General features: G+C 43.2%; 1 protein-coding gene across 4 annotated transcripts in view; it reads right to left on the bottom strand.

The window, feature by feature from the left end:
* The window catches only part of LOC106591037 (palmitoyltransferase ZDHHC1), a 203,627-nt gene extending 177,780 nt beyond the window's left edge, over window positions 1–25,847 (bottom strand). Inside the window, exons 1-6 of one of the 4 annotated variants that reach the window (XM_045689759.2) lie at window positions 25,073–25,847; window positions 23,578–23,804; window positions 22,586–22,761; window positions 19,004–19,105; window positions 3,655–3,779; window positions 1,888–2,043 (exon numbers count right to left, since the gene is read on the bottom strand). In XM_045689759.2, coding sequence (XP_045545715.1) covers window positions 1,888–2,043; window positions 3,655–3,779; window positions 19,004–19,105; window positions 22,586–22,761; window positions 23,578–23,787 — 769 coding nt within the window. In that variant the 5' untranslated portion in view covers window positions 23,788–23,804; window positions 25,073–25,847. The remainder of the gene's footprint in view (window positions 1–1,887; window positions 2,044–3,654; window positions 3,780–19,003; window positions 19,106–22,585; window positions 22,762–23,577; window positions 23,805–25,072) is intronic. The other 3 variants (XM_045689758.2, XM_045689757.2, XM_045689761.2) reach the window with 3 other exon arrangements.
* Between the last annotated feature and the right edge of the window lie 215 nt (window positions 25,848–26,062).

Genomic DNA, 26,062 nt, shown 5'->3' with positions numbered 1-26,062 from the left:
GTGTCTTTGAACGGCGTATGGTAGAAGGTGTCTTTGAACGGCGTATGGTAGCAGGTGTCTTTGAACGGCGTATGGTAGCAGGTGTCTTTGAACGGCGTATGGTAGCAGGTGTCTTTGAACGGCGTATGGTGGCAGGTGTCTTTGAACGGCGTATGGTGGCAGGTGTCTTTGAACGGCGTATGGTGGCAGGTGCCTTTGAACGGCGTATGGTGGCAGGTGCCTTTGAACGGCGTATGGTGGCAGGTGCCTTTGAACGGCGTATGGTGGCAGGTGCCTTTGAACGGCGTATGGTAGGAGGTGCCTTTGAACGGCGTATGGTGGCAGGTGTCTTTGAACGGCGTATGGTAGCAGGTGCCTTTGAACGGCGTATGGTAGGAGGTGCCTTTGAACGGCGTATGGTGGCAGGTGTCTTTGAACGGCGTATGGTGGCAGGTGTCTTTGAACGGCGTATGGTAGCAGGTGCCTTTGAACGGCGTATGGTGACAGGTGTCTTTGAACGGCGTATGGTAGCAGGTGTCTTTGAACGGCGTATGGTAGAAAGTGTCTTTGAACGGCGTATGGTAGCAGGTGTCTTTGAACGGCGTATGGTAGCAAGTGCCAGGCGCAACGGTTTGAGTGTGTCAAGAACTGCAACGCTGCTGGGTTTTTCACACTCAACAGTTTCCCTGTGTGTATCAAGAATGGTCCACCACCCAAAGGACATCCAGCCTTCTGGTGTCCAAGGTAACCAGAGCAGGCAAATCATATTTGACACGCACGCAGACATACACACACACGCAGACACACACACACACACACACACACACACACACACACACCACACACACACACACACACACACACACACACACACACAGCAGAGCCTCCACCTATTTGGCCTTCTATCCTACCAAGTCCGTGCTGGGACTAACATACTGCTCTATGTGTGTGTGTGTGTGTGTGTGTGTGTGTGTGTGTGTGTGTGAGAGAGAGAGAGAGAGTTAATACAAGCCAGTGTTGTAACATGATGTGATTATTTATTAGTGGGATGTTTTGATGTTGAGCTTGTTCTATTCACTGGGGCTAATGCTGCTGTTGCTATGGAGCTTGTTGTGTTCACTGGGGCTAATGCTGCTGTTGCTATGGAGCTGGTTGTATTCACTGGGGCTAATGCTGCTGTTGCTATGGAGCTTGTTGTATTCACTGGGGCTAATGCTGCTGTTGCTATGGAGCTTGTTGTATTCACTGGGGCTAATGCTGCTGTTGCTATGGAGCTGGTTGTATTCACTGGGGCTAATGCTGCTGTTGCTATGGAGCTGGTTGTATTCACTGGGGCTAATGCTGCTGTTGCTATGGAGCTTGAGGTATTCACTGGGGCTAATGCTGCTGTTGCTATGAAGCTGGTTGTATTCACTGGGGCTAATGCTGCTGTTGCTATGGAGCTGGTTGTATTCACTGGGGCTAATGCTGCTGTTGCTATGGAGCTGGTTGTATTCACTGGGGCTAATGCTGCTGTTGCTATGGAGATGCAGATGAGAACAGAAGTCCAGTCATTGTCAGGAATGAACATTTCACCACAGCATTGACTCTGTATAGTGCACACTAAGAGAGGTAGATATGATTTACAGACTCAGGTTGAGACGTGAATGACCAAAGTGTACATTGTGAAAGATTTTGACTAAAGTATAAAGTACAAAGTTAGTTCTATAAATGCTTAGTTGGTAGGTAAACGTTAGATATAAATGTGAGTTCTTGGACTTCCCAAAGTGAGCCAGCTAGATAGATCTTACTGAGGTACAGTATATACGTGTGTAAACAGAGTAGATGTCCCAGCAGACAGACATACAAAGGACCAGCCAGCCAGAGACAGCCAGAAACATGAAGTATAAAGCAGATTTTAAAACTCACTGAGGTAGAAGTGGAAGCAGAGTAGATGTCCCAGCAGCAGAGCAGAGAGCAGGCCCAGGGCGATGGTGATGCCAGCCAGGACAGGGATGGCTGGACCTGCTGTGGAGACCGGAGCCACGGGCAGGAAAACAAACCACACCACCGTCTCATTGTTCACTGTGAGGAGGACAAGACAGGGACATCAGAACAGACTTCAGGAGTGGACACAGAGAGCTAGTCTTGTATTGCTGAGCAGAGAGACAGACAAGACAGGGACATCAGAACAGACTTCAGGAGTGGACACAGAGAGCTAGTCTTGTATTGCTGAGCAGAGAGACAGACAAGGCAGGGACATCAGAACAAACAGGAGTGGACACATAGTAAAATCTCTCTCTCTCTCTAATAATAAAGCTGATAGATTGATTGATTTACCTTGGAAGTGTTTATCAGTACCAGGGTTTACCTTGGAAGTGTTTATCAGTACCAGGGTTTACCTTGGAAATGTTTATCAGTGCCAGGTACCAGGGTTTACCTTGGAAATGTTTATCAGTGCCAGTTACCAGGGTTTACCTTGGAAGTGTTTATCAGTACCAGGGTTTTTTATTTATTTATTTATTTCACCTTTATTTAACCAGGTAGGCAAGTTGAGAACAAGTTCTCATTTACAATTGCGACCTGGCCAAGATAAAGCAAAGCAGTTCGACAACATACAAAAACACAGAGTTATACATGGAGTAAAACAACATACAATCAATGATGCAGTAGAAGAAAAAAAAAATAAGACTATATACAATGTGAGCAAATGATGTGAGATAAGGGAGGTAAAGGCAAAAAAATGCCATGGTGGCAAAGTAAATAAAGTATAGCAAGAAAAACACTGGAATGGTAGATTTGTAGTTTGAAGAAAGTTCAAAGATAAAATATAAATAATATGGTTTAACTTGAAAGTGTTTATCAGTACCAGGGTTTACCTTGAAAGTGTTTATCAGTACCAGGATTTACCTTGAAAGTGTTTATCAGTACCAGGGTTTACCTTGGAAGTGTTATTCAGTGCCAGGTACCAGGGTTTACCTTGGAAGTGTTTATCAGTACCAGGGTTTACCTTGGAAGTGTTATTCAGTGCCAGGTACCAGGGTTTACCTTGGAAGTGTTTATCAGTACCAGGGTTTACCTTGAAAGTGTTTATCAGTACCAGGGTTTACCTTGGAAGTGTTTATCAGTACCAGGGTTTACCTTGGAAGTGTTTATCAGCACCAGGGTTTACCTTGGAAGTGTTATTCAGTGCCAGGTACCAGGGTTTACCTTGGAAGTGTTTATCAGTACCAGGGTTTACCTTGGAAGTGTTATTCAGTGCCAGGTACCAGGGTTTACCTTGGAAGTGTTTATCAGTACCAGGGTTTACCTTGGAAGTGTTTATCAGTGCCAGTTACCAGGGTTTACCTTGGAAGTGTTTATCAGTACCAGGGTTTACCTTGAAAGTGTTTATCAGTACCAGGGTTTACCTTGGAAGTGTTTATCAGTACCAGGGTTTACCTTGGAAGTGTTTATCAGCACCAGGGTTTACCTTGGAAGTGTTATTCAGTGCCAGGAACCAGGGTTTACCTTGGAAGTGTTTATCAGTACCAAGGTTTACCTTGGAAGTGTTTATCAGTACCAGGGTTTACCTTGGAAGTGTTTATCAGTACCAGGGTTTACCTTGGAAGTGTTTATCAGTACCAGGGTTTACCTTGGAAGTGTTTATCAGTACCAGGGTTTACCTTGGAAGTGTTTATCAGTACCAGGGTTTACCTTGGAAGTGTTTATCACTGCGCAGCTTTGAGGGATCCAAGAAGAACTCGATGAAGATGTAACTGGCGATGGCCACCACCAGGCAAACACCCAGCAGAGCAGAGATCACACTGTTCAGGAAGAGCCTGGGGTAGAGAGAGAGAGAGGATAGGGTACATGAACACAGAGATACCACTGTTTAGGAAGAGCCTGGGGTAGAGAGAGAGAGGTTAGGGTACATGAACACAGAGATACCACTGTTCAGGAAGAGCCTGGGGTAGAGAGAGATGATAGGGTACATGAACACAGAGATCACACTGTTCAGGAAGTGCCTGGGGTAGAGAGAGAGAGGATATGTTAGGGTACTGATAAGAGAATTATCTAATAAATGTAAATGAATCAATAAACCATGATGAATTATTAGTCATACAGCAGGTTTAATGAATAATCAATGTAATGATCAATGTAGGGATCGATTGGTCTGATTAGTTCCGGAAAGTCCAGGAACCACTGGAGAGGGAAAGAAATGTGTGTATGCAATTAGTATAGCTACAGAAGCAGATGGTCAAGGGAGTAAAACTTCAGAGAGTTCCTAACCTTGAAGGAAAGGAACAGGCTGAGCCAGAAGGTGATAAACAGTGTGAGAAGTTTATGGGGGTTGCAAGTCACCAACGGATTGTGTGTAAATGCATGTGCGTAAGTTAGCAAGAACTATATAATGACTGTTTTGTTATCCTGACGCCAGAACGTTCTCATGAATAAAGCTACAGAAACCTTTTGCAGAAAGCTGAGTCCTTGCCTAATTATTATAACCCATTGTCTTACAAACCTTGGGCATTAGTCAAGGCGAATTGATTATTGATTATTATCATAAAGATATAAAATTCCTTTAACAATTGGTCCTATTCGAGCCGGATTTCAAACTGCCGCTGTCGTTCCAAGGAGACACCGAAACCGTGCACGGGCGGATGAAATATCCGTAAATCAAAGACCTGGCCCTTTTCTGTGGGTTCTTTACAGGCCGGTGGCAAACTGGTACGCGACAGAGGTGGTGACGAGATTCTACGAACATTGAATTCTCAGCTGCAAGATAAGGTCAGTAATCTTTATTCATTATTTTGGGGTTAAATTCTAAACTTACTAAAAATTCCTATAAAGCATTGGTCAAGATAAAGGTGAGGGAGGATTTTAAATATAGGAAGTAGTCTGGGACTATTCGGAAACGGACAGGTCCGTAATGACTCGTAGTAATTGAGGCCATTACTAAAAATAAACTACCCCGTATCGATATAGTCTGGGACTATTCAAAAGATATGGGATGTAGTCTGGGACTACTAAAAATATATGGGAAGTAGTCTGGGACTACTAAAAATATATGGGAAGTAGTCTGGGACTACTAAAAATATATGGGAAATAGTCTGGGTCTATTCAAAATATATGGGAAATAGTCTGGGACTATTAGGGGTATATGGGAAGTAGTCAGGGACTATTAAAAATATAGAATAAAAGCACACCCATACATTGTGAGAATAAGCATAATGTCGTGTCTTTGGGTTACCATTAAACGGAAGATATGTTTATCAATTAGCTCCCTGTAATTATTATCACGCGATTAAACTGATTAATCGTTTAAATGTAATTAACTAGGAGATCGGGGCACCAAGGAGAATATTCAGATTACAAAGCTATAATTTTCCTAATATAACTTTCCTGTACTATAATATTATATTCTATTATAGTATAGGCCGATTATCCTCTAGTTTAAATGGTGTATTTACCTCTAGTCCAGTCTCATTCCAAACGTCGTAAATTGTTGTATCTGCACGAACCCAGTCTTTACTAAAATCATCCATACATCAATTGTCTTAAAATCATTTATTTACTACACTAAGTAATTAACAGAAAAACATACAAACAGTAATTATCGTCACAAAGGATTGGTATGGGAATGTGCCCTTGTGGGCTAAACAGGCAGGTCGGCCTGTTGAACAATGGATCATAAAAGGTCGGCTGAGAAGTTACACAGGGTTCATTAATATTAACAATTGACAATTGAAGGCTCACTCATTCGGGAACAATTGCAATCAATATATATTTACGCTCAGTGTGTCGTTCTGATTCTTGTTGGAGAGTAGTTCTGTTGGGGAGTTTTGTCCGCGTTCTCTCTCTCTCTCTCTCTCGGTTAGAATGGATCTTTCAGAGCGACATTCATTAATGTCCTCATCGAATGGTTGTTTCGTTGGTCTTCGCGTTCGATGATATAATTTACTTAGCTGCAGACTAATAATTAATATCAAAGACTTGTTCTTATTCTGTCGGTCTCGATAGTCTAAAAGTTAACCACGTGGTATAGTTCACTTTCAGTAGAGTACTTGGATGGTCAAACCTCTGGCCATAGAGTGTAGGCCTGGTCTGTAGAAATGTAAATCAGGGGGTGTTTTATAGTGCCCATAGAACAGCTTGTCAAATGACGCCTGGTCCTGTATGGGTCCCTGGGGGCGTGCCTATGACTGAGTTAGAGTTGGTTACAGAAATACAATTCTATCACATTACATCAGTACATAGCATCTCAATGTCTTACAAAAGCTTTATCCTTATTAATACATTCCATACACCCATATGATGCAAGTCTTAAACCGAGTCTATTATATAAACAGTTTTATGGTAATATGGCTATATTGTCTCTTCTGAGTATCACCAAATTGTACCCAGCGGATCAGTTCGTAGCTGGATTCTTCACCAATCTCCCATACCTTCTCCAGAACGCAAAATGTCGCTTGGCTCTCCAATTCTATGAGTTGGAAGAATTTCCTGTGTCTCTCTATGGGCCATGTGGCCAGAGACTCTCCTGGAATTTTAGAGTTTTTACGACCCTTTACACACAGGGTCGATTGGGTGCAAAAGGGAGGGGTCAACTGTCCTCCCTGTACCAAAAGAGGCCAACGTCATGACAATAATAACAAGGAAAGCAATTTAATAATATGGGTGGTAAATCCTCAAAGGAGGTCCCGGAATTAAGAGAGATATATGAGAGATATATTCAATCCAAGGATAAATGGAACATTTATTTTGACCCAAAATGGAGAAATAAGTATGAATTTGATGGACGTTTAGATGTAGAAAAGCTAGAGTTAAGTAGAACATAGACATGTAGATAGTGAAGAGGATAGGGCAGTCAAAGCCCTGAGAAGGCTGCTGGAAGAACAGGGTAAGGAGAGAGAGGAGCTACTGAAGTTGAGAGAGGATGGAGAGAGTGGCCAGTACCCTATGATAGCATTGCCAAACCCACGGGCTGGGGATGATGGGGCACAGGCCACTCTGGATGTATACAGGGCATGGACACAGAGAGATGTGGTCCGAGCCGTAGAGGGTGTAGTGCATCCTAAGACAGGTATAGAAGGGTTCGGAAGAGATCTGGAAGGTCTAGCAGCCAGCTTTAAGCTAGACACAGGGGAAATTGAGAGAGCAGTAAGACAGCTGGTGGGGAAGGACTGGGCAGCGGTCCGGGGACAGTGGGTACCTGGACATAATGATTTGGTGGTATTGCCCTGGGCGATAGATGGACAGTATGTCGAGAAAATCACACAGCTGTGTAATAATCTGAGGGACCACTATCACCGACATGCAGATTTCTCTAAGGTCCACGAATGTAAACAAGAAGACAATGAGACTATAAGTCAATACCTAGAGAGATTAAAGGAGGTATTCAATGCCAACAGTGGGTTAATAGAGCCACCGGTAGCCCAGGGGAACGATACAGCATATCACCAGCAACTGAAAATAGCTTTCCTCAGTGGAATGCGCCCAGAGATAAGTCGTGCCATAAAAAGGACTCTAGTAGGATGGGTAATAGCAACTCTGGCAGAGGTGAAGAGATTTGCCGTTCACTATGAGTACCTGATAGCAACCCTAGGGGAAATAGCGGGGAGGAGAAGAGACTCTGTAGACAGAAGAGGAAAAACAGGGAGACGCGCTGACAAAGACGAAAAGAAGCGGTGTTTTAATTGCGATAGAACAGGACATTTCGCCAGAGACTGTAAAACACCCTGTGAACATTGTGACCGAGTAGGACACAACTACCGAAATTGTAAACATGAACAATAGCATTGTGGTTCAGTGGTAGAATTCTTGCCTGCCATGCGGGGGACCCGTGTTCGGATCCCAGCCCATGGGACTAAAATTAAATTTAATTATTGTTATGTTTTGACTGGAACGATACGGTTGTTAGTGTTTGTTTAAGATAGAAACCGAATGTTTTGATAGCTTGTTTAGTTTAAATAGGAAGACAGATTCTTTCAAAATAATAGCGAGGCGAATTCGATAAAGTACGTTGTTTGTGGTCTGAATGGCCTGCTTAAAGGATTTATAGAGAATGGGAGTTGTATTTGAATGACGGAATCAAGGAAAAGGCAGTTACTTAAATCTAAATGAATTATAAGGAGTAGAAATTAATAATTACGACAGAATTGTGGCGATATACATGATATTTTTTTTAAACCCTTGGACATTTCATAAGACTATAAGCCAATACCTAGAGAGATTAAAGGACGTGTCCAACGCTAATAGTGGGTTAATAGAACCCCCGGTAGTGGATGGATTTGATGCCCCGTATTATCAGGAATTAAAAATTGCTTTCCTCAGTGGAATGCGTCCCGAGATAAATCGTGCCACCAAACAGAACCTCGTAGGGTGGGGGATAGCAGATCTGAGGGAAATAAGAGAGGCCAAAGAGGGGGTCGAGACAAATACAGAGAAAAGGTCAGGCGCCCACAGAAAAGCATGTTCAATCACATAAACCATTGAGGAAGTTTAAAACTAATGATGGGGGGGAGTACAATGGAATTATAAGTATTATTAGGTTTTGTTTATAGTCAACTTTGGGGTTTTTGAATCTGTGTGATAGGATGAAACGCTGACCAAGTGGTTATTTTATGGAAAAAGAAGCGCTTAGCTCTCTTTGAAAAAATAAATAAATAACAAATTCCTAGGGACATGATATCATAGCCTGTTAGGGCTAGGGGGCAGTATTGACACGGCTGGATAAAAAACATACCCGATTTAATCTGGTTACCACTCCTACCCAGTAACTAGAATATGCATATACTTATTACATATGGATAGAAAACACCCTAAAGTTTCTAAAACTGTTTGAATGGTGTCTGTGAGTATAACAGAACTCAAATGGCAGGTCAAAACCTGAGAGATTCCTTTACAGGAAGTGGCCTGTCTGACCATTTCTTGAACTTCTTTTCCATCTCTATCTTTTACTAAGGATCTCTGCTCTAACGTGACACTTCCTACGTCGTCCATAGGCGCTCAGAGCCCGGGAAAAAACAGAATGTCGTCATCCCAGCCCCAGGCTGAAACACATTATCGCCTTTCTCAAGAGGCCGATCAAGGGACACTGGGCTTAGGCGCGTGACCCGACCGCCCCCGCCTTTGTGATTTTTTCCTCTGTTTGCCGAAAAGGAGATTCCCTGTCGGAATATTATCGCTTTTCTACGAGAAAAATGGCGTAAAAATTGATTTTAAACAGCGGTTGACATGCTTCGAAGTACGGTAATGGAATATTTCGAATTTTTTTGTCACGAATTGCGCCATGCGCACGACCCTTCTTTACCATTTCGGATAGTGTCTGGAACGCACGAACAAAACGCCGCTATTCGGATATAACGATGGATTATTTTGGCCCAAACCAACATTTGTTATTGAAGTAGCAGTCCTGGGAGTGCATTCTGACGAAGACAACAAAAGATAATCAAACTTTTATAATAGTAAATATGATTATGGTGAGTGCTAAACTTGCCGGGTGTCTAAATAGCTAGCCTGTGATGCCTGGGCTATGTACTTAGAATATTGCAAAATGTGCTTTCACCAAAAAGCTATTTTAAAATCGGACATATCGAGTGCATAGAGGAGGTCTGTATCTATAATTCTTAAAATAATTGTTATGCTTTTTGTGAACGTTTATCGTGAGTAATTTAGTAAAATGTTAGCGAATTCCCCGGATGTTTGCGGGGGGTATGCTAGTTCTGAACGTCACATGCTAATGTAAAAAGCTGGTTTTTGATATAAATATGAACTTGATTGAACAAAACATGCATGTATTGTATAACATAATGTCCTAGGGTTGTCATCTGATGAAGATCATCAAAGGTGAGTGCTGCATTTAGCTGTCTTCTGGGTTTTGGTGACATTATATGCTGGCTTGAAAAATGGGTGTCTGATTATTTCTGGCTTGGTACTCTGCTGACATAATCTAATGTTTTGCTTTCGTTGTAAAGCCTTTTTGAAATCGGACAGTGTGGTTAGATTAACGAGAGTCTTGTCTTTAAAATAGTCATATGTTTGAGAAATTGAAGTAATAGGATTTTTAAGGTTTTGAAAATCGCGCCACAGGCTTAAAGTGGCTGTTACGTAGGTGGGACGAATTCGTCCCGCCTAGCCCAGAGAGGCTATAGGGGTATACACACATGGTATTTTGGAAGTTTTGTTTTCTGAGTTTTAATAAACACATGAAATTCTTTTGATAGGGAATGTTCTGGGAACCTGGGATACAAAATGTAGATGAAGTTCTAAGCCTTAATTTGTTTAATGTAGTAAGAAACACGGTTCTGAAAGGGTGGTATGACTTTTAACCCCTCTGGTGACTTTTCCTGTGTGGTCTGATCAGCCACATTGAAAAGCCATTTGGATGGTGAATTTAAGGTCATTGGTGATATTGATTTTAAGGGAATTTGTAGAACTGATAATTATGATGGAGTTAAAGTTCTTAGACACAATTGATAACTTGAACCAATGATAGGACTAAAAGGGCAAAGCCTTAGACTAAGGGTAGGCTTCCTTAAGTCTATTTTCCTAGAACAATAAGGGTAAAATAATTTTTCTTGGTGGAGTAATCAGATTAGTCATTTTGATCTGATTATGTGATTTGAAAATATTTTGACCAGTAGCAGGGGTATTTTTTACATGATCTAGATAAGTTTATTTTCCCTTAGGAAGTCAGCTGTTGTTGAATTCAGTGTAAGAAATTTAGCACAACAAGGCTGTGGAACTGATATAATAGTATTACTATATTTTGTTGCGAATAAGTTTAATAATGGTAGACTTATGTCAACAGGACAGGGATATATGACATCTGTAGGTGATCCAGGATTATTGAGGGTATCGAGATAAATTTAAGTAGATATGCAATATCTAGAAAGGTTGATTTTTCTAAAAAGTTCAGGAGTGCAACCAAGGAGACAATGAGACATTTAGTCAATATTTGGAAACAACCATATTATGAGAAAAAGCTGGAGACAGATAGAAGGGCAGACAGAGAGATCCTCCCCTGCACTGCTGAAACCTTGAGGGTTGGGGAGTAGCAGGAAGAAAGGAGGGGGGCCAGCAGGAGTAGATAGGAAGAGAATTTGGTTCACTAAGCTCTAGGATATTAATTTCATGGAGAGACTATCGGCTCCATTGGCAGGCATGTATTTTAGTTTTGATTTTAAGTTTATGTTTGGTAAATTCGCTAGGAGGAGATATGATCATTTTGTTGAAAGTAATTGTTACCCTAACTAAAAGGGCTTAGTTGGTTTCAGGTGTTAGACACTGAACCATTGCCCAGACACTATTCTGCACAGTAGGCCGAAATAGTAGCATTGACTAGAACCGGTGAAATAAGAAAGGAGAGAAAAGTTACTATTTACACAGACAAGCACATAGACATTTAAAACCATACAAAACAGCACAGATACATCTTAAAGAAGATAAAACAATTGACAGAGAATTGTTACAGAATAGCCGAGGATGAAGGCCCCAGGGAGAATTGGACATGTGGAACATGAAAGGGGGCATCCTACAAGAGAAGGTCTGACATAAGGATAATTTACTTATCCTACCAAAGACATTGTAGGGATACGCAGCAATATTGATACATAGGCTAAGCAATGTATCAAGGGGAGGGAAGTATAGTAGAGTAGTTAGGAAAGAGTGATGGCCTAAAGGATAATTACTTAAACATTTTTTTTTTTTGTAAGAAGATCCATTCCAACATTTGGAATTGGACTTATTGAACTATTCCGAATTGAGGGGAAGAAGGGGTGTTTAACAATAATAGATAAGTATAGCAAATGGGTAGAAGCCTTCCCAACTTACTTGGTGGACATGATTATGGTAGCTAGAATATTAGGACAAGATATTATCCCTAGAGTTGGTTTACTAGCATCTATCTCTTTAAATGATGGATGACATTTTAGCTAATCAAGTAGAGCCTATAGAATGCCAGAGTTAGAGATACCAGAACAGGTAGACATGGAAGTTGAAGATATACTAGCAGAGCACATGAGAAGACTGTTTGTTAACCAAACCCGTATGTCCAAGATTTTGTGTCCAACAGGTGAATTACAGGAGAAGGTGATTCACTCAGTACAAACAGGAGACTGGGTGTGGATCCAGTCCCTGAGGAGAAAAGACAGGAAGCAGCCCCGTTGGGAAGGCCCATACCAGGTTCTGTTAACCTCTTACATCTAGACGTTCCGCTAGCGGAACACCTGCTCCAATATCCAATGATAGGCGTGGTGCGAATTACAAATTCCTCAAAAATACAAAAACTTCCATTTTTCAAACATATGACTATTTCACAGCATTTTAAAGACAAGACTCTCCTTTATCTAACCACACTGTCCGATTTCAAAAAGGCTTTACAGCGAAAGCAAAACATTAGATTATGTCAGCAGAGTACCAAGCCAGAAATAATCAGACACCCATTTTTCAAGCTAGCATATAATGTCACAAAAACCCAGAAGACAGCTAAATGCAGCACTAACCTTTGATGATCTTCATCAGATGACAACCCTAGGACATTATGTTATACAATACATGCATGTTTTGTTCAATCAAGTTCATATTTATATCAAAAAACAGCTTTTTACATTAGCATGTGACGTTCAGAACTAGCATACCCCCCGCAAACTTCCGGAGGAATTTGCTAATAATTTACTAAATTACTCACGATAAACGTTCACAAAAAGCATAACAATTATTTTAAGAATTATAGATACAGAACTCCTCTATGCACTCGATATGTCCGATTTTAAAATAGCTTTTTGGTGAAAGCACATTTTGCAATATTCTAAGTACATAGCCCAGGCATCACGGGCTAGCTATTTAGACACCCGGCAGGTTTAGCCTTCACCAAAATCAGATTTACTATTATAAAGGTTTGATTACCTTTTGTTGTCTTTGTCAGAATGCACTCCCAGAACTGCTACTTCAATAACAAATGTTGGTTTGGTCCAAAATAATCCATCGTTATATCCAAATTGCGGCGTTTTGTTCGTGCGTTCCAGACACTATCTGAAAGGGTAAATAAGGGTCGTGCGCATGGCGCAATTCGTGACAAAAAAAATCTAAATATTCCATTACCGTACTTCGAAGCAGGTCAACCGCTGTTTAAAATCCATTTTTATGCCATTTTTCTCGTAAAAAAGCGATAATATTCCGACCGGGAATGTCCATTTAGCTAAACAGAGGAAAGTAAACAAAGCTTTCGGTCGACGCGGGCACGAGCCTGAGTCTCACAGTACTGTAACCAGCCACTACCCAAACGCGCTACTTTGTTTCAGCCAGAGCCTGCAAAGCCACGATTCAGCTTTTTACCGCCTTCTGAGACCATATGGCAGCCGTAGGAAGTGTCACGGGACAGCTAAGATCCTCACTCTTCAATAAACAGAGACAAGAAGAACGACACCTTGTCAGACAGGCCACTTCCTGAATGAAACCTTCTCAGATTTTGGCCTGCCATATGAGTTCTGTTATACTCACAGACACCATTCAAACAGTTTTAGAAACTTTAGGGTGTTTTCTATCCATATGTAATAAGTATATGCATATTCTAGTTACTGGGTAGGAGTGGTAACCAGATTAAATCGGGTACGTTTTTTATCCAGCCGTGAAAATACTGCCCCCTAGCCATAACAGGTTAAACCACTGCCTTTGCCATTAGAAAAGCTGAAAGAGTCACTTAGGTCCACGTTACCCACTGCAAGGAGGTATGTACACATATGAACCCTGCTCATCACACACAGAGTTAGGAGAAGAACCGATACCAACAGGGTCCGGGGGTTACCTCCTTAACGAAGATTTCCTATCCCGACCGTTCATCACTGTGTGTGCTCCTAGAGGTGTGAGTATGGGGTGGTACCTAGCAGATCGACTAAGGGCAGGAGAGGGTTGGCGGTTTTTGGGAAGAGTAGAGACTCTGAGCTGCATCATAGTTTTGGTAACCTTTCTGATACATTCAGATCCACCATCTTCCGGTACTAATCATAGGATACTGTTGTCATTGAGAAGAAGTAAAAGATAAACTATATAATACACTGATGAGTGACTTACAGAATAAGGAATCAAAGAAGATCAAGATGAAAAATTTAAGGTAAACATTAAACAATTTCCTGGGGAAGCAGACAACTGTACAGGAATTGGGGTTGGCCAGATTGAAGTACTCAGCCAACCCACCTCGGTTCACCTAAATTCCAGATGAATACCAGTGTTATAGATACAAGAATGGCACCGAGAACTAAGATGATTTTAATGGCTGAAAGTAATCGTTAATGTGACTGACTTAGGTTTGAAAGCACAGGAGAAAATGTTTAACCTCATAGCACCTATAACTGATGTAGGGTGGGCTAGTACCAGCAAAGGACGCATACGACAGAAATTACCACAAAGGGTGATTAGGAACTTGCGCCCTGGGGTTATTGGTCCAACCAGTTCGAGTTAGTCATCAGAGGCCAGTTATAGGAGGCTAAAGTAGGCACAGGAGGAGTTTTGACCAGGATGGGAGTAGCTTTGTCTAGAGGGATGCTATTGGCATCCTCAGGGAAGTTCCAGATGAATACAAAGCTATGAATCAAATATGTGAAGGCTTTAACACTACATTATTTCGGTGGTTGACAATAAATAGAAATGTGGATTGGATTAATGACATCTTTTATAATCAACAGAGATTCATGAATGAAAACGGGGATGCAGTAAAGAGGTTCTCTGACCAATTATCCACCACCCCCCTCATGACCTGGTAAAATAAACTGACTCTCGATATGTTATTGGCAGAAGAGGGCAGTGTAGGTAGAATGATTAGGTTCAGCGCTACACGTACATTCCTGATAACACATCCCATGTTTGGGAAATGGAAAAGTGTTGTAAGAACTGTATTATGGGCTGCTTTCACCTGTATGAGTGTGTTTGTGTTGTGTGGATGTTGTCTCGTCCCATGTGTGAGAGGTTTAATCACCAGGACTCTAGAGAGATCGATGACGCAGCAGATGGTGAGATATGGACCAATTCCGAGCTCCGATCAGTGGGATGGCGAATGCGGGCCTCCAGGCCAGGAAGATGGCTCCGTCTCTTTCAATAACGAGGAGCCAATGTTTGATGAAACAATTTTCAACGTTTTGATTGAATTTTCAACGTTTTGATAGACTGTTCCTTTAATGAAAATTATGATGAAAATCCTGAATCGAAGTGTCATAATTGGAAAGAGGCCTAGGACTGTCATTGATGGGTATAGGAGGAATAATTATGTATTAGTCTTGTTTAATCCTTGTATCACAATTAAATTCCATATAGCGTGTGATTTCACAATTATGTATTTCCATATAGCGTATGATTATTGTATTTCCATATAGCGTGTGATTATTGTATTTCCATATAGCGTGTGATTATTGTATTTCCATATAGCGTGTGATTATTGTATTTCCATATAGCGTGTGATTATTGTATTTCCATATAGCGTGTGATTATTAGTGATTACTTATAGCATGTGATCATCATGGTGAATTAGTGAATCATTTAAGGGTGGAATTGATAAGAGAATTATCTAATAAATGTAAATGAATCAATAAACCATGATGAATTATTAGTCATACAGCAGGTTTAATGAATAATCAATGTAATGATCAATGTAGGGATCGATTGGTCTGATTAGTTCCGGAAAGTCCAGGAACCACTGGAGAGGGAAAGAAATGTGTGTATGCAATTAGTATAGCTACAGAAGCAGATGGTCAAGGGAGTAAAACTTCAGAGAGTTCCTAACCTTGAAGGAAAGGAACAGGCTGAGCCAGAAGGTGATAAACAGTGTGAGAAGTTTATGGGGGTTGCAGGTCACCAACGGATTGTGTGTAAATGCATGTGCGTAAGTTAGCAAGAACTATATAATGACTGTTTTGTTATCCTGACGCCAGAACGTTCTCATGAATAAAGCTACAGAAACCTTTTGCAGAAAGCTGAGTCCTTGCCTAATTATTATAACCCATTGTCTTACAAACCTTGGGCATTAGTCAAGGCGAATTGATTATTGATTATTATCATAAAGATATAAAATTCCTTTAACAGGTACATGAACACAGAGATACCACTGTTCAGGAAGAGCCTGGGGTAGAGAGAGAGAGGTTAGGGTACATGAACACAGAGATACCACTGTTCAGGAAGAGCCTGGGGTAGAGAGAGAGAGAGGATAGGGTACATGAACACAGAGATACCACTGTTCAGGAAAAGCCTGGGGTAGAGAGAGATGATAGGGTACATGAACACAGAGATACCACTGTTCAGGAAGAGCCTGGGGTAGAGAGAGAGAGGTTAGGGTACATGAACACAGAGATACCACTGTTCAGGAAGAGCCTGGGGTAGAGAGAGAGAGAGGATAGGGTACATGAACACAGAGATACCACTGTTCAGGAAGAGCCTGGGGTAGAGAGAGATGATAGGGTACATGAACACAGAGATCACACTGTTCAGGAAGAGCCTGGGGTAGAGAGAGAGAGGATATGTTAGGGTACATGAACACAGAGATACCACTGTTCAGGAAGAGCCTGGGGGTAGAGAGAGAGGATAGTGTACATGAACACAGAGATACCACTGTTCAGGAAGAGCCTGGGGTAGAGAGAGATGATAGGGTACATGAACACAGAGATCACACTGTTCAGGAAGAGCCTGGGGTAGAGAGAGGGAGGATATGGTACATGAACACAGAGATACCATGTTCAGGAAGAGCCTGGGGTAGAGAGAGAGGATAGGGTACATGAACACAGAGATACCACTGTTCAGGAAGAGCCTGGGGTAGAGAGAGAGAGGATAGGGTACATGAACACAGAGATACCACTGTTCAGGAAGAGCCTGGGGTAGAGAGAGAGAGGATAGGGTACATGAACACAGAGATACCACTGTTCAGGAAGAGCCTGGGGTAGAGAGAGAGAGGATAGGGTACATGAACACAGAGATACCACTGTTCAGGAAGAGCCTGGGGTAGAGAGAGAGGATAGGGTACATGAACACAGAGAGGGAATGATGGGAGGTTAGGATATGATATATTGTCTATACCAGCTATAGTAGTGAGGGGTGAAAAAGGCAACAATAAAGCTTTGAGCATATTCAGGCACTATGGCTAGTTACATACTTTGAAGTGAACACTATGGCTAGTTACATACTTTGAAGTGAACACTATGGCTAGTTACATACATTGAAGTGAACACTATGGCTAGTTACATACTTTGAAGTGAACACTATGGCTAGTGACATACATTGAAGTGAACACTATGGCTAGTTACATACATTGAAGTGAACACTATGGCTAGTTACATACTTTGAAGTGAACACTATGGCTAGTGACATACATTGAAGTGAACACTATGGCTAGTTACATACATTGAAGTGAACACTATGGCTAGTTACATACTTTGAAGTGAACACTATAACTAGTTACATACTTTGAACTGAACACTATGGCTAGTTACATACTTTGAAGTGAACAAGGGAAGCTTTTCCCACTGACTTATACAGTCAGGAGACAAACAATCAGTCCTAGTAGTGTGGTAGTTGAAGGTCATGAGAGACGAGAACTTCAGAGTGACAGTCCATCAACGGACAAGATACTTTCATTACAGACAAACACAGTGTTGTTATGATGCTGTGAAACACGAGCAGTAGTCTGTGTTACGACCTAAAGTCACCAAGGAGAGCATTCTAACCTTATGGCCTAAAGTCACCAAGGAGAGCATTCTAACCTTATAGCCTAAAGTCACCAAGGAGAGCATGCAGACGTGTGTGATTTATTTTAGAAAGCGTTGTTTTTGAATTATAAGACACAACCGTCCGCTTTAAATGCCTCGCTCCATTAGGACACGTCTCTATTTTATCGTTTTATCGCTGGCACTGTAGTCACACAAAACAATACAAATGTGGCCATTATTCACTTGTTTTTTTCCCCAAGCTCATTTGAAATGGAAAAAGGTAGCTAACATGCTGACCAACGAGCGTCTGCGTAGCCAGGCGCTAAAATACAACTTTGTTGAATCAGCTAAACCTGCCCAATGCTAAACCTGCCCAATGCTAAACCTGCCCAATGCTAAAACGCCCAAAGCTAAACCTGCCCAAAGCTAAACCTGCCCAATGCTAAACCTGCCCAAAGCTAAACCTGCCCAATGCTAAAACTTCCCAATGCTAAACCTGCCCAATGCTAAAACGCCCAAAGCGTTAAGCAAACTCACGGCCGACCTAGTTCCTTGCTCCAGAGTTCCAGTGTTGAATATTCATGACTGGCATCAGGACTAAAAGCCTTGAACTAAACCCCATGCTGACAGGGTTTCCCAACGCACAGTAAAGACGTCTGTTTCATAATATAATATATGCCATTTAGTAGACTGTTTTATCCAAAGAGATGTACTACTGCGCGTGTGAATACCATGAGTATACTTGATGTTGTCTGTGTCCCAAGCTGAGGCTGAGCAGCACATGACTACATTATGAGTAAACAGCAGCTGGTCTAGGGGCTAACTCTGGTGTGATGCTGACTGGTAAACACAGAGGAGCTGGTCTAGGACTAACTCTGGTGTGATGCTGAGTGGTAAACACAGAGGAGCTGGTCTAGGACTAACTCTGGTGTGATGCTGAGTGGTAAACACAGAGGAGCTGGTCTAGGACTAACTCTGGTGTGATGCTGACTGGTAAACACCGAGGTGCTGGTCTTGGACTAACTCTGGTGTGATGCTGACTGGTAAACACAGAGGAGCTGGTCTAGGACTAACTCTGGTGTGATGCTGAGTGGTAAACACAGAGGAGCTGGTCTAGGACTAACTCTGGTGTGATGCTGACTGGTAAACACAGAGGTGCTGGTCTAGGACTAACTCTGGTGTGATGCTGACTGGTAAACACAGAGGACCTGGTCTGTTTTGCTTTATTAAGGGTGTCAATAATTTCAGACCCCGCTCTATACAACCTATTCTGTGGCGAGATAGAGAAAGAGATAGAGAGAGATTATATATATATATATATATATATATATATATATATATATATATATATAGAAGAACAAAAGAGAGATACTGACCAGTAATTCCTGCTCCCCACACAGTTGTTGAGCCACCTGCAGTGATGGTCAAAGCTAGCAACACACTTGTTACAGGCACTGCAGTGTTTGGATTTGGGGCCCCTGCAACACACCACACACGTCTCAGTAGAGGATAGAAACACATATTCATACACAATGTGACTGGCCCTGAGCATTACAGAGCCCCAGGGCAGGGGTCACCATATGAGCAGGTAGTTATGGGCTGCTAGGCTTATGGCTGTTTCTCCTCACTCATGACAGATGAAACATTATGTTGACCTGCTGCCTGGCCAGCCTGAGGTATAATCAAATATAGATGTAAACAGAGATTATCCCTGGTCATCCCTACTGCCTCTGATCTGGATGACTCACTAAACAGAGAACATCCCTGGTCATCCCTACTGCCTCTGATCTGGAGGATTCACTAAACAGAGAACATCCCTGGTCATCCCTACTGCCTCTGATCTGGTGGACTCACTAAACAGAGAACATCCCTGGTCATCCCTACTGCCTCTGATCTGGAGGACTCACTAAACAGAGAACATCCCTGGTCATCCCTACTGCCTCTGATCTGGAGGACTCACTAAAGAGAGAACATCCCTGGTCATCCCTACTGCCTCTGATCTGGAGGACTCACTAAACAGAGAACATCCCTGGTGATCCTCAGTCCCTACTGAGCAGCCTGAGGTATAATTAAATATAGATGTGTGTGAGACAGGAGAGGGGCTGTTGAGGGCTCTGACTCTCTCTCATCCCCAGACATGTCCCCTCTTCTAGTCTGCTGCCCTCAATCCTCTCCACCCTCCAGTCCTGTCTTCCTCTCAGCCACCCACACAGACCTGTCCAGACCTGTCTTCCTCTCAGCCACCCACACAGACCTGTCCAGACCTGTCTTCCTCTCAGCCACCCACACAGACCTGTCTTCCTCTCAGCCACCCATACAGCCCTGTCCACTCCTGTCTTCCTCTCAGCCACCTACACAGACCTGTCCAGTCCTGTCTTCCTCTCAGCCACCCACACAGACCTGTCCAGTCCTGTCTTCCTCTCAGCCACCCATACAGCCCTGTCCAGTCCTGTCTTCCTCTCAGCCACCCACACAGCCCTGTCCAGACCTGTCTTCCTCTCAGCCACCCACACAGACCTGTCCACTCCTGTCTTCCTCTCAGACCTGTCCAGTCCTGTCTTCCTCTCAGCCACCCACACAGACCTGTCCAGTCCTGTCTTCCTCTCAGCCACCCACACAGACCTGTCCAGTCGTCTCCTGCATTTTGCTAGTATAAACAGTGCCATCGGAAAGTATTCAGACCCCTTGATTTTTTTTTACACAGTTTGTTACGTTAAAGCCTTATTCTAACATTGATTGTAAAGGTACATACCTGTCTATATAAGGTCCCACAGTTGACAGTGCATGGCAGAGCAAAAACCAAGCCATGAGGTCGAAGGAATTGTCCGTAGAGCTCAGGGACAGGATTGTGTTGAGGCACAAATCTGGGGAAGGGTGCCAAAACATGTCTGCTGCATTGTAGGTCCACAAGAACACATTGGCCTCCATCCTTCTTAAATGGAAGAAGTTTGGAACCACCAAGACTCTTCCTAGAGCTGGCCGCCCGGCCAAACTGAGCAATCAGGGGAGAAGGGCCTTGGTCAGGGAGGTGACCAAGAACCCGATGGTCACTTTGACAGAGCTCTAGAGTTCCTCTGTGGAGATGGGAGAAGGGCAACCATCTCTGCATCACTCCATCAATCAGGCCTTTATGGTAGAGTGGCCAGACGGAAGCCACTCGTCAGTAAAAGGCACTTAAAGACTCTCAGACCATGAGGAACAAGATTCTCTGGTCTGATGAAACCAAGATTGAACTCTTTGGCCTGAATGTCAAGCCTCACGTCTGGGGGAAACCTGGGAATCTCCCTACGGTGAAGCATGGTGGTGGCAGCATCATGCTGTTGGGATGTTTTTCAGCGGCAGGGACTGGGAGACTAGTCAGGATCGATACAAAGATGATCAGAGGAATGTACAGAGAGATCCTTGATGAAAACATGCTCCAGAGCGCTCAGAACTATTTAATACATTTTAGAAAAAACTGTAACGTAACAAAATGTGGAAAAAGTCGAGAAGTGTGAATACTTTCAGAAGCCTCTTATTGCACTGGTTTCAACAGAAACCCCCTAGCCTCCTCCTTCCCCTTCATCAACCTTCCTCTGTTCATCTGCTGCTGCTGCTGCTGCCCCCCCCCCCCCCCCTCCCCCCCAGCACAACCCTCCTCAGTCAGCTCCTCAGCCCGTCAGGGGGGGTCTCAGAGCCCCAGCACTACAGTACCCCAGCCCCCACTCTACTGACCCCATTAATGTACAGCCAGACTACACTCTACTGGTCTAATTACTGACCTCAGATCAGTCTCTAAGTACCTCTCTACTGCTGGGACCTGTCTGTCTGTTTGTTTAATGACTGGTCTAACTACTGACCTCAGATCAGTCTCTAAGAGAGAGACAGAGAGAGAGAGACAGCGAGAGACAGAGACAGACAGAGAGAGAGAGAGAGAGAGAGAGAGAGAGAGACAGAGAGAGAGAGACAGCGAGAGACAGAGAGACAGACAGAGAGAGAGAGAGACAGCGAGAGACAGAGACAGAGAGACAGACAGAGAGACAGGCAGAGAGAGAGAGAGAGTGAGAGAGAGCAGCATGTCAGTATGGACTCAGATGTGGAGATGAGAAGATCTGACCAGAAAACACACATTATAGGAGCCACAGTCACTACAAACCATCACACAATATAGGAGCCCCAGTCACTACAAACCATCACACAATATAGGAGCCCCAGTCACTACAAACCATCACACATTATAGGAGCCCCAGTCACTACAAACCATCACACAGTATAGGAGCCCCAGTCACTACAAACCATCACACATTATAGGAGCCCCAGTCACTACAAACCATCACACATTATAGGAGCCCCAGTCACTACAAACCATCACACATTATAGGAGCCCTGGTGCACTATATGGGTGCCACTGATTTGGGACGCATCATAAGTACTTGCTTGAAGGAATGCCCTGATAAAAAGATGTGGAAGAAAGGCCCTGATGGTGATATTTCTCTGTGAGGCTTTACAAAGAGAGTACTCACACGTCTACTTCATAGAGCTGATATTTCTCTGTGAGGCTTCACAAAGAGAGTACACACACGTCTACTTCACAGAGGTGACATTTCTCTGTGAGGCTTTACAAAGAGAGTACTCACACGTCTACTTCACAGAGGTGATATTTCTCTGTGAGGCTTCACAAAGAGAGTACTCACACGTCTACTTCACAGAGGTGATATTTCTCTGTGAGGCTTTACAAAGAGAGTACTCACACATCTACTTCACAGAGGTGATATTTCTCTGTGAGGCTTCACAAAGAGAGTACACACACGTCTACTTCACAGAGGTGATATTTCTCTGTGAGGCGTTACAAAGAGAGTACTCATACACCTACTTCACAGAGGTGACATTTCTCTGTGAGGCTTTACAAAGGGAGTACTCACACGTCTACTTCACAGAGGTGATATTTCTCTATGAGGCTTTACAAAGGGAGTACTCACACGTCGACTTCACAGAGGTAGCAGTGGCAGTTCTCGATGACGTGGGCATGTTTGGTGCGGTCGAACACGGGCACGGGGCCGTGGTAGCTCTTGGCCCTGACGTTGTAGTCCGCGGGGTCGATGGAAACCGCCATCAGGTGGACAAACAGGTGACACACAAACGTGATGCCCGTGCACTGGAGTTTGGAGGCAGTTAAGGACCTGGTCCTGCATGCTGTAGTTGTACAACCTCAATACTAACAGAACAGGATGCTTTATGTACAGTCTGTCAGTAATAGTAGGGTTAGCTTCATTCTACTCCATCATGTCAGTTCAAATACTACCCAATAGGAACAGAGGATAAATACTATCCAATAGGAACAGAGGATAAATACTACCCAATAGGAACAGAGGATGCATACTACCCAATAGGAACAGAGGATGCCAAAACGTTGTTGGTTATAGGATTGAGGACCCTTTTTAGTTGACAACAGATGAAATTGAACTGAGCCCTTTTTAGTTGACAACAGATGAAATTGAACTGAGCCCTTTTAGTTGACAACAGATGAAATTGAACTGAGCCCTTTTAGTTGACAACAGAAGAAATTGAACTGAGCCCTTTTAGTTGACAACAGATGTAATTGAACTGAGCCCTTTTAGTTGACAACAGATGAAATTGAACTGAGCCCTTTTAGTTGACAACAGATGAAATTGAACTGAGCCCTTTTAGTTGACAACAGATGAAATTGAACTGAGCCATTTTAGTTGACAACAGATGAAATTGAACTGAGCCCTTTTAGTTGACAACAGATGAAATTGAACTGAGCCCAACCCTGTAGATAAGCCTACCTGATTGAACCATTGATTTGACCACTAGGCTGTTATTCTACTGTATGTGTTGATGAGGCGATCACCACAACGCTGTCACTCTGAGCAAAACCTTTCAACCCATTACAATGATCCCACAATCAGATTGTGATCAACCATATACATTGATTAGATTGAGAGGATACGATGTAGCCAGCAGGGATCCAGTGGGAGGGAAGCAAGGGGACAAACACTCCAAACCCGGTGACAGCAAAGAAGAGGTAGAGGAGCCATGCCAGGAGCTGGAAGGGGTGTGGAGGCCAGCTCCACCCGTTGGTCCTGGAGCACAGAGGCAGGTCCCGCCGGGGCACAGCCTCACTCACTGGGGCCGTACGGTTGGGTTTACACACATCCATATGGGAGGGGATACCTTCTGGAGGGAGGGAGGGAGGGGGGGAGAGAGAGAGAAAAAGAGAGACAGAGACAGACATAGAGAGACAGACAGAGAGTGAGAGACAGAGAGAGAGTGAGAGACAGAGAGAGAGAGAGAGAGAGAGAGAGAGAGAGAGAGAGAGAGAGAGACACAGAGAGATACAGACAGAGAGACAGAGAGAGAGAGGGAGAGAGAGAGAGAGACAGAGAGAGAGAGACAGAGAGAGAGAGAGAGAGAGGCAGAGAGAGAGACAGAGAGAGAGAGAGAGAGAGAGAGAGAGACAGAGAGAGAGACAGAGAGAGAGAGAGAGCAAAGCATCAGCACTCTGGTCATTGTTACATTATTCACATATCATATAACATTGTAATTAGCTACATTGTTATTGACATTAACTTACGGTATTATCCATGTCAATTATGCCTATTTTGAAGGAAGTAACTAAGGAAGACCATTTTGCATCGTTTTGGTTACAGGTCAGTACCTATTCAGGTGAGGGCTGTACTTTTCCTACATGATTACTCGCTAACACTAAAACACAATCCTAATGTTTGTGTGTAGGGTGTTTCTGAAACCAGTCAGGTCATCATATGGTAGTCTTGCTCGCTGGCATATCAGCATCATTATCTCTGCTCTGTAGCTAGCTGGCTAGCATGCCTACCATATCAGCATCATTATCTCTGCTCTGTAGCTAGCTAGCTAGCTAGCATGCCTACCATATCAGCATCAATATCTCTGCTCTGTAGCTAGCTAGCTAGCTAGCATGCCTACCATATCAGCATCAATATCTCTGCTCTGTAGCTAGCTGGCTAGCATGCCTACCATATCAGCATCATTATCTCTGCTCTGTAGCTAGCTGGCTAGCATGCCTACCAAATCAGCATCAATATCTCTGCTCTGTAGCTAGCTGGCTTGCATGCCTACCATATCAGCATCAATATCTCTGCTCTGTAGCTAGCTGGCTAGCATGCCTACCATATCAGCATCATTATCTCTGTACTGTAGCTAGCTGGCTAGCATGCCTACCATATCAGCATCATTATCTCTGTACTGTAGCTAGCTGGCTAGCATGCCTACCATATCAGCATCAATATCTCTGTAGCTAGCAAGCAATCCTACCATATCAGCGTCATTATCTCTGTAGCTAGCAAGCAAGCCTAACGTTACCATATCAGCATCATTATCTTGATTGTAGACAGAAGAACAAAAGCACCATCCCGTTATAAAAGGGAAGCTGATCATAATTGTAGGCTTGTGACTGAGTGACTCACCTTTTCAGTGCGGGTTGAATTGACTAGGGACGCTGCTGAGGGCTGTTCTTCTTAACCAAATCATTTCACAATCGGATCACAACAAGGCAGGTCGGCGGTTATCTTTCCTCCAGGGTGTCTGCTATACTCCAGCAGCAGGGTCCCATGTCTTGCTTCAGCATGAATGCCAGCCATTGTTTTTAACTAGCTAGCTAGCTGCACATAGGTTCTGCACACCATACAGAGGCAATCAGCCAACCCTCCTCCTCAAAGGAATTCAAGTCAGTAGGGCGTAAAAACATATGCCATGGGGGGATAGAACTTACTTAGTTAAGCTTCCTAGCTTCTAATTCAGCACCATGCGATTCGTTTTAGGCTAGTAAGCTAACTTAGGCTAGTAAGCTAACTTAGCTAGCAAATAGCAATGTTAGCTAAGTTATCTGAAAGAAAGCAAAGGTAACGTTAGCTAACTGCCGGGGATCTGTTAGCTCTGTAGCTAACCGCTACTAACGTACTGTAACAGTCACTAGCCTGGCAATGTGGCATCAGTAAACTCAGCCAGCGACGTTAGCTTGTTAAAAAAAAGACAAAAGATTCAAGAAAAATACCAAATCACGAAACACCAAAAGCTACCACCAAATTGAGTTATACTATTTTCATCTTAAATGGTAACGTATTTTAACCAGATAATGGCTAATAACGGTAGCCTTTGAGTTGGTTCCTGTAAAAATCCCTGGTTTCCCTGGTAACGACCCAGATCCCCGTTCTGATTGGTCGTAGCTGGAGTCGCCTCCACAGGGACCTCTAGTGGTCATTTGATGCAACACGCTCGTCCTGGACCTGTTTCCCCAATGCTTTCCCCAATGCTTTCCCCAATGCTTTCCACAATGCTTTCCACAATGCTTTCCCCAATGCTTTCCCAATGCTTTCCACAATGCTTTCACCAATGTTTTCCACAATGCTTTCACAGCCGAGCTACAGGTGCAGCCGAGCCAGGTAGCTATGCATTGA

The sequence above is a fragment of the Salmo salar genome, chromosome 11, assembly GCF_965601325.2.
Source record: "Salmo salar chromosome 11, fSalSal1, whole genome shotgun sequence".
In the NCBI taxonomy this organism is placed as follows: domain Eukaryota; kingdom Metazoa; phylum Chordata; class Actinopteri; order Salmoniformes; family Salmonidae; genus Salmo; species Salmo salar.
This window is presented reverse-complemented; position numbering and strand designations above follow the sequence as displayed.